The sequence below is a fragment of the Epinephelus fuscoguttatus genome, linkage group LG4 (genome assembly GCF_011397635.1).
Source record: "Epinephelus fuscoguttatus linkage group LG4, E.fuscoguttatus.final_Chr_v1".
Lineage (NCBI taxonomy): Eukaryota > Metazoa > Chordata > Actinopteri > Perciformes > Serranidae > Epinephelus > Epinephelus fuscoguttatus.
Window position 1 is genome coordinate 31137676 of NC_064755.1, and position 7771 is coordinate 31145446.

A 7771-nucleotide genomic window follows, 5' to 3' on the forward strand; every position below is an offset into this window, starting at 1 on the left:
GGTTTCTACCTTACAAGGCACAGCAGCTGCTGCCAATCTGGACAGGTGTCCTCTGTAGGAGTTGCTTCTTATAGACCCCCTACAGGGAGAACAGCGGGGTGCTGAAGGGACTTAACTGGTAAAGCTGTCACGATGTGTACACATTCAGGTGTAGAGGCATGAGGATAGAAGGAAAATTAGCATGGTAACAAAATGTTAATTGAAACTCTCAATCACATCCATGTTCACATAAATGGAAAGCAATGGAAAACTTTTCCAAAATCCTACAAAGTATGGATTACTTGGGAAAGATGGTTAGTAGTAATGTATCTGTGTGCTGTGATAAATTGTTTAAAACATTTGGCACTGCCCTTAAAAGATGCTCAGAAAAGAAAAAATATCTGGTAACAGCCACGTTTATTTTATGATATAATGCCTACATTATCATAAATAAACAGATTAAAAATCCTTACCCACATAACCCCTGTCGTTTCTGTCCGTTGTGGGAGAGCTGCCTGATGATGATGAAATCAACTTGGATTAAGTCAGCAAGGTTCAAATTAAGATACAGTATCACTTCCATGTTTCACATATTGCTTTCAAATGTTACCTTAAAATGTGCTATAAAAAGTTTAACACACTGTTTTAGAAAAATATCAAAATAGAAACAAAAGGTGCCCCAGAAATCTTCCCATCCCCAACATCACCTCCAGTGAATGCATCCTCCCTCCCGGCAGATAAACAATCCCCTTCAGCGTAACATACAGTGTCTTAATTGTGGTAATTTGCTCAGGCAGAAGTAGTCAAAGAGTTCTTAAGGTAATAAATTGATTAACTGTCCCAAAAATTAACTTTTTCCATGTGTCTTCTTGCAGATCTGCCACGTCTGGACACATGCAGTCAGTGAGGCGGGCTATGTGGGTGCACTGCAACAGCCAATCCTGCATAAAGGACTGAAGGATCAGAAATCTAATCAAAACAGAACATAAAAAGCACAACAGAGCACTAAAACCCAAAGCGTGTAAACTCAAATGGGCACACTGGCAGGGCTGGAAAATCAATATTCTATCATTGAACACTGCAGTTTTAGTTTCTTTGAGGAAACTATAAACTTGTATCACTGAGAACTTTGCAAATTGATGAGGATGTAGATACAAGAGTAAATTTTCTTCCTCGATCCACTAACAGTAAAAATCATGATATTACAGAGTGACCAGAATCTTCATTTCAGTCGTAATCATAAAGCCCCATATACAATGATTCAAGCAGTGATCGGCCACTGAAAAAAAGAAAAAAAGTTTTTATACCTCAACCTGAACGTGGGCGGATTTTCCTCATGCAGTGATGTGACCTGATTACACCATGTGTCTCCTCCCAGCACAGACCACATTAAAAACTTTGAGCTGAATCGACCTGAGCACCATAGAAATAATGAATCACTCTACCTAACTATAGCTACAGAGCATTTTTTTTTTTGAAATTCATACAGAAACACATGTAACATTCTGGTATTAGTAGTAGCACTGCTTTGTGCTCGAAAATGGGAGGGCACTACGTGCTAAGAGTGTCCAGGCACGTCACCATCAGAAAAACACCTGGCACAGAGTTAGAAACTACAGTATGACCTTCAAAAACTACAACCATGCATGGATAAACTGGCCTCTCCATTCTGCACTCATTTCTACATACAAGGGTTAAATACACACAAAGACACAAACAATTCACAGATTAAAATCAACAGTAAAATGAGTCTCTTCTGAGTGCCACAAAACAGTGTTGTCCAGAAGCTACTGTTTCCTCCCCTGATGGGAGGAAAGCTGGAGTCCAGAGAAGAGAAGTTCATCGTCCCAATTAAATCTGTAACCTTTGTCCATCCATGTGGGTAAAGAGAAGAGGTGAGCCAAGTTTACTGCTTGAGTTATGGTGTGCTGTGGTAGGCGGCAGGGAGGTGACGGGGGCATGGCAAGAGACTGCTGAGGGTCTTTACTTTTCGGTGGTCTCTGTAGCACCGGCACCGTCGCTGCCGATGCCCAGGTAGGTGGCTGCGTTGGTCACAGCGCCCTGAACGTGGACGACAGCGCTGTCCAGGAGGCCTTTGACGGTGTTGATGTGCTCGGCCTCCAGGTTCTGATAGGCGTAGAAGAGAGAACCGCCCACCACGACAAGGAGCAGGAGCTTGAGCAAGATGGACAGGAAGCCTCGTCGGGCTGGCGCTTTGCTTGAAGAGACGGAGCCGGCCCCTCTGGAGAACGACTCTGAGTAAGAACGGGTCTCAGTGTGGAGGCTGCGCTGTACACGGGACTCATCCAGCCAGTATTCACTTGGTTTTAATGGACGACCAGCTGCCCCTCGGATCGGACGCCTGCAGGTTGCACTGAGCACAGAAACAACAAAATCAATCTTTTATGCTCCATACACACACACACACACACACACACAAAAAATATCTTCACCCAAGTTATGCATACGAGATATTTTTTTTTTTTTTTAGCTTTCAACAGCATTTCACAGTCTAATTCAGGAGATAAAATTTGCTAAGATGTTGTGGAGACAGTACGTGATTCATGTGCTTGTTACCTCATGCCTGTTGGTGTGCTTATTTCATTGGCAAGGATATCTTCAACAACGCTCTCACTGGCCTTCTTAGGGGTTTCTTCAGTAATGATTTCCTCCACCACCTGTCAGCATGATATATATATATAAAAAAAAATGTTAATACAAACTTAACATATGGCTACAAGCAACAATGCTGGGGATCAAGCCAACATGGACTGTAAAAAACTGAAAGCTGTGAAGGATCAAGACCTTTGACAGTTTCCAACACCTGCACAAATGACAACTAACAGGTCTGGAACAATCAAACAGGTGCTAAATTATTCACGATCAAATCTGTGATGGGCCACACTCTTTTTTGGTAATGCTGCCACCCCTTATTAGTGTCCTAGTGGTTTCTTTGAACCAAACCTTCTTTGTATGGTTTTTCTCAAGAAAAATAGGAAATCAGCAGAAAAACCACAGAGTTTCAGCCCTTCAGGCTTGAACCACTAGATATAATCCTATCACTAATAATGGAAATGGAAAAATGTCCCTCACCTTAGTTTGTCGTCTGCTGCTGGTTCTGACAGTAACTGGAGCTTTCCCTCTGCTCCTCACTGGCTTCTCTACCACAGGAACTGGCTCTGGTTCAGGGGCAGCAATCTCCTCTGAAAAACACACAATATTACCACAGCAGTCAAACACAATGATATCTGAACAGTAATCAGCGTTTTTCCAATATTTAATCAGGGACCTGTTGCAAGAACCAAGTTTATTAACGGGGCGGGATAATTTTTATGAATAAAAGAAAACAAACTAACACATTTGGGTCATGTTATTTGTCTTGGTAAGAAGTGTAAACGATGGCTCAGGGGTAATTTGGGGTCAGAACTCACCATCTTCCTTGTCACTGTACTGGTCAGAATTTGTGTTGCCATTCTGGTTACTGTCCGCCTTGGGGAGAGCTGTGACTTCTGTAGGAGCTTCAGGTTCAGCTGGAGGCTGGTCCAAAAGCTTCTGCAGCTTCTTCTCATACAACTTGCGGGTGGAGGCTGAATGGAGGGGAGGAAGGGACAAAAAAGGATAAACCACACATAATACATTGCATGTAACTCACTGAAGATTTAAACACCTTGTTCAATCAAGACATATTATTGAAACATGATTACTTGGACACACATAGCACTGTTTTAGGGAGAAATATTTGTAAATATATTTTTTATATTCCTGTCTAACAAGCTGGTAAAAATTATGTAAAAACAAAAAACAAAAAAACAAACAAACAAAAAACAAAAAAAAGGTTTGAAAGATTCTTACCTAAAATGTTTTTGCAAAAAAGTTGTTTTTTAAAACAAACAAACAAACTCAAACACCAATATTGGTATCAGTCTCAAACATTCATTGTAGGCCAGGCTTTAGTTAAAAAAACTAATTTGGAACCAATAAATTCCCAAATTTGTTATTTGATATTAATGGTGTCATGATGTAGACAGATATCATTGATATCTGTGATATTTAAAAGTTGAATATTGATATCATGTTAATAATTCACATATGATAACATCATGTAAATAATTCAGTGCCTCTTAAATCATTTGTTTCTTTCCATTCTCACTTTGTCTCCCTCCCCGAAGCTATCTGGTTATCTTTTACCATTATGTGCAGTTAGTCTTTTTGTACAATCTTGTACAGTTATGGTTAAAGACTCCCTCTACACCTCCCTACACTCGTATTTACACTGTTTAAGCTTGTGTCTTTATATGTGAGTTTAGATTTCATTAACCCTGCATCAGGGAAATTCCCACAAAACAGCAGCTGAAGAGTCAGAAGCAAAAGAAAAAGGAAAAGTGAAAGTACATAAAATTGGACTTGATAAAAAATGTAATAAAAATACATAAGCTAATATAAAAATCAAATCAAATCTACACGCACCTTTAACATATCTAGAAACTTAATGTCCAGTGTTTATATGTGTAACTTAAATGTAATTGTATTTTTCTTGTTGGGAAGTTTCCCCCCCACAAATTCTGAGAGACACCTCAAGGAACTCACCAACAATGGGTCCTGAGTCTACACCATGTTTAGCCAGCTGTTGTTTTAAATCTTCATCACTGAGATCTGTCACCTCCACTTCCTCTGTGCGAGGCTTGTCTGTCTTTTTGGTAGCTTTCTGTAGAAAGATTTAAGTTACATATCATACATCGAGTCATAACTTACACAGCTTCTATCAGTACAGACAATCACAGCATCATCTTACAGTTAATCACAATAAAAATCAATTAACCCAAACTTACTCTTCCAGACCGACTCTTGTTGGACACCACGGGAGCAGGTAACTCTTCATCGCTGGAGAAGGTGTCTGCAGGCGGGCTCTTCTTGTTGTTCAGCACGGTTAAGTTCTTCAGATACAGCTGCACATACACTTCTTTTTTATGCTCTCCGCTGGGAAGTGGCACATTGTTGGCTGTGAGCTCATTCTTCAGCTTATCTTTCGTGAGGACCGACGGATCTTCGAGGAATTCTGCCATGCTTCACTTTAATACAGCGACCGATAGCTTTCTTATTTTTGCCGCTTGCGCCTAACGGAAATTAGTTCGTTGACTCGGCAGCCACCAACAACAACACCGGGAACGTGACCGAATAGCGCTGTTGTCAAACACTACTGGCGCCTAACCGCCGCCAAATCAGCTAGCAGCACCGACGCGGTTTACCAAAATAAATGCACAGTTCCGCTTCTTAGCCCGACGGAGAAATTATCCACACGTAGATTTGATTTTTCGCAAACAGATACGCGGCTGTGCTGCTGACGGAACCAGTGCAAAAAATCTAAATTAACCCGCTGTAATGTGATTGAATTAGCTTAGCTTCAAACCGGTCCACTTGCTTCTGTCTGTCCGCGGTCGTAACAGGGCCGAAAAAGAACCAGCCACGCTATTGGCTGGAATGCCTCAGTAAGCAGCGCTCTGATTGGCTAGCTATGAATGGAACGCTCGCAGGCCGCCGCCACAAAGAAACGGCAGGCCGGACGTTTAAGATAACGGATTAACATGAATCCTGCCGATGATATTTCCACTATTGTTTCAATTTGTTAGCGTTATTGACATTATTGTCTTTAATACGTTGCAAAACGCGAGTTTAAATAATTAATTACAGTCGCATTGAGCGAAAACACAACAACGTTAATGGCGGTATAATAGCTGTGGCCGTTACTCGCATTTACACACCTTCAGTTTCAGTCTGTGTAGTAGGTTTTGTACATGCATTACTAAAACAGCTAGCGTTTAACAGCAATATTTACAATATCAGCAGTGGTTTTCATATTACATAATGTGGGAGTGAGTGAATGTTAAACCCTTAAAATGAATTCTGCCTTTGTAACAGAAGAGGGCAGCATGAGCCACATTATGTAAAAGACACATGGGGTAAGGCCTTATTTTAGGTTTCATCTTGTTCAATATAAAGTAAGATTTAACGTTATATAGCACAGAAATTAAAGTTTATTACAGAGGGAAGAAAATGGGAACGAGACAGAGGAGAATTAAGTGTACAAGCTATAAAATAAAATGTATAAAATTGAGACGAGTCAAAGAAAACAGATGGGTTTAAATGCTTTTTAGAGATGTGCACTGAATTGGCTTTACATGAGGCTGTCCCAGACATGAGGAGCAACAACAACGCCAGCACAATTACCATTAGTTTTCAAACTTGACCATAAAACAGCTAGACGTCTCTGCAAAGAGGTGGTCAGACACTCTCTTATGTGTCAAGAGTAAAATTATAAAATCAAGGACACAGCGGGACAGCACAAAAAAGGGACAAAAGGTGATGATAATCTCTTTCGTCCAGCTACCGTCACCACACACACAGGCACACACCCAAACTGCTTGTAGCCTCTCGAATGTGCAAGGGTGTAGGTTACATTTCAACACTGGAGGGGACACATTTGAAACGGGGAATTTGGGGGTCCTCCGCCAGAATATTTTGAGATTAAACACTTGATTTCCTTAATTCTGGTGATTTTTTTATGCACCAATTTGTGCTTCTGTTACTTTCATGTTTTTTACTGGGGGAGACAAATGCACATGCTCTAAATATTGAGGAAGACATGTCCTGTGCATGCCCCTATCCCCCATGCGCCATTGTAGAATTTGCTGCTTTTCACTTTTATATGATTGCAAACTGTATACCTCTGGGTTTTAGACAACTTTTTGGGCTGTGGGAAACTGTGGTGGACATTTCTTTAGCCTGATATTCAGACTGATTTGTCATTTTGTTTCACTTAATTGAATTGCTAAACAAATGAGACGTGGTCAGCATCTCAGAGTCCTGGAGGCCGGGCACATTTTTTAATATTGTTTGACATTTTACGAACTAAATGATTAACTGAAGCAAACAAGTGACAGACGAATCAATAATGAAAATAACTGCAAGTTGCAGCCCTACACACTCGCACACAGACATGGCAGTGTTTGACCACCACCTCCTGCCTGTCTCTGGGCATGCTGGTCTCTAACTCTGTGGTGAGGCCCCCCCCCCCCCTGCCGTGGGGACAGTGGTTTGAGGTGGCACTGTGTGGCTCCCCACCTGTCCTTCAGACCTGCGTCTCTGGGGCTTTCTGGGATGCTGCTGCAGAAACCAAGCAATTGATCCCCACCTCAGCTCCAAACCACACTAAAATACAGCACTTTAAGTACAGTTCAGCTTTTCCATAGTGCATTTGCCAATGGAGTGTAAGCATAAAAAATGTTGAGCCCTTGAGAAACACCTCTTAAGCTTTCTTTGTATGTAATTTATACAGAAAATAAGGCAGGGGCCAAGAATCATAGAGAGTGCCTCTTTAAGCATAACAGTCATGGCCTCTGAAAAATGATCAAAGCCCGCTCTTTAATCGTCAACATTCACATTTTCAGAAAGAGTTCATTTAAAATGAAACCACTCCACCTGATTTTGACCGGTCAGTATAATCGATGACATTTCTTGACAGATGATTGTAAAATAAATCTAGAGAACAAATGAAACAACTGTCAGAAAAAGAGAAAAAAATCAATTTATGGGAAAATAAAAGAAATGTTATGGACTGCTTGGAAAAGACGGCACATCTCAGACTGAAACATGCATGTTCTAAAAGTGGATTTCTGATCACTTAGAAAAATGTTGAACAGACTCCTCGGTCAAGTTTGTCTTGGATTTTAAATGTTTCTAAATCCCAATTGAGCCAACCACAGAAGTAGCTTAGGAAAAGTCAACCTTTACCACC

General features: G+C 40.9%; 1 protein-coding gene across 1 annotated transcript; it reads right to left on the minus strand.

Moving 5' to 3' along the window:
- Positions 1–386: 386 nt before the first annotated feature.
- On the minus strand, positions 387–5904 carry tmpob (thymopoietin b). The gene is made up of 6 exons (XM_049574336.1): positions 4809–5904; positions 4567–4684; positions 3411–3566; positions 3073–3182; positions 2557–2657; positions 387–2353 (listed from the first exon to the last, which is right to left on the minus strand). Exons 1-6 carry the CDS (start codon positions 5040–5042, stop codon positions 1963–1965), a joined length of 1110 nt encoding a protein of 369 aa, XP_049430293.1. The 5' UTR covers positions 5043–5904; the 3' UTR covers positions 387–1962.
- Positions 5905–7771: the final 1867 nt, after the last annotated feature.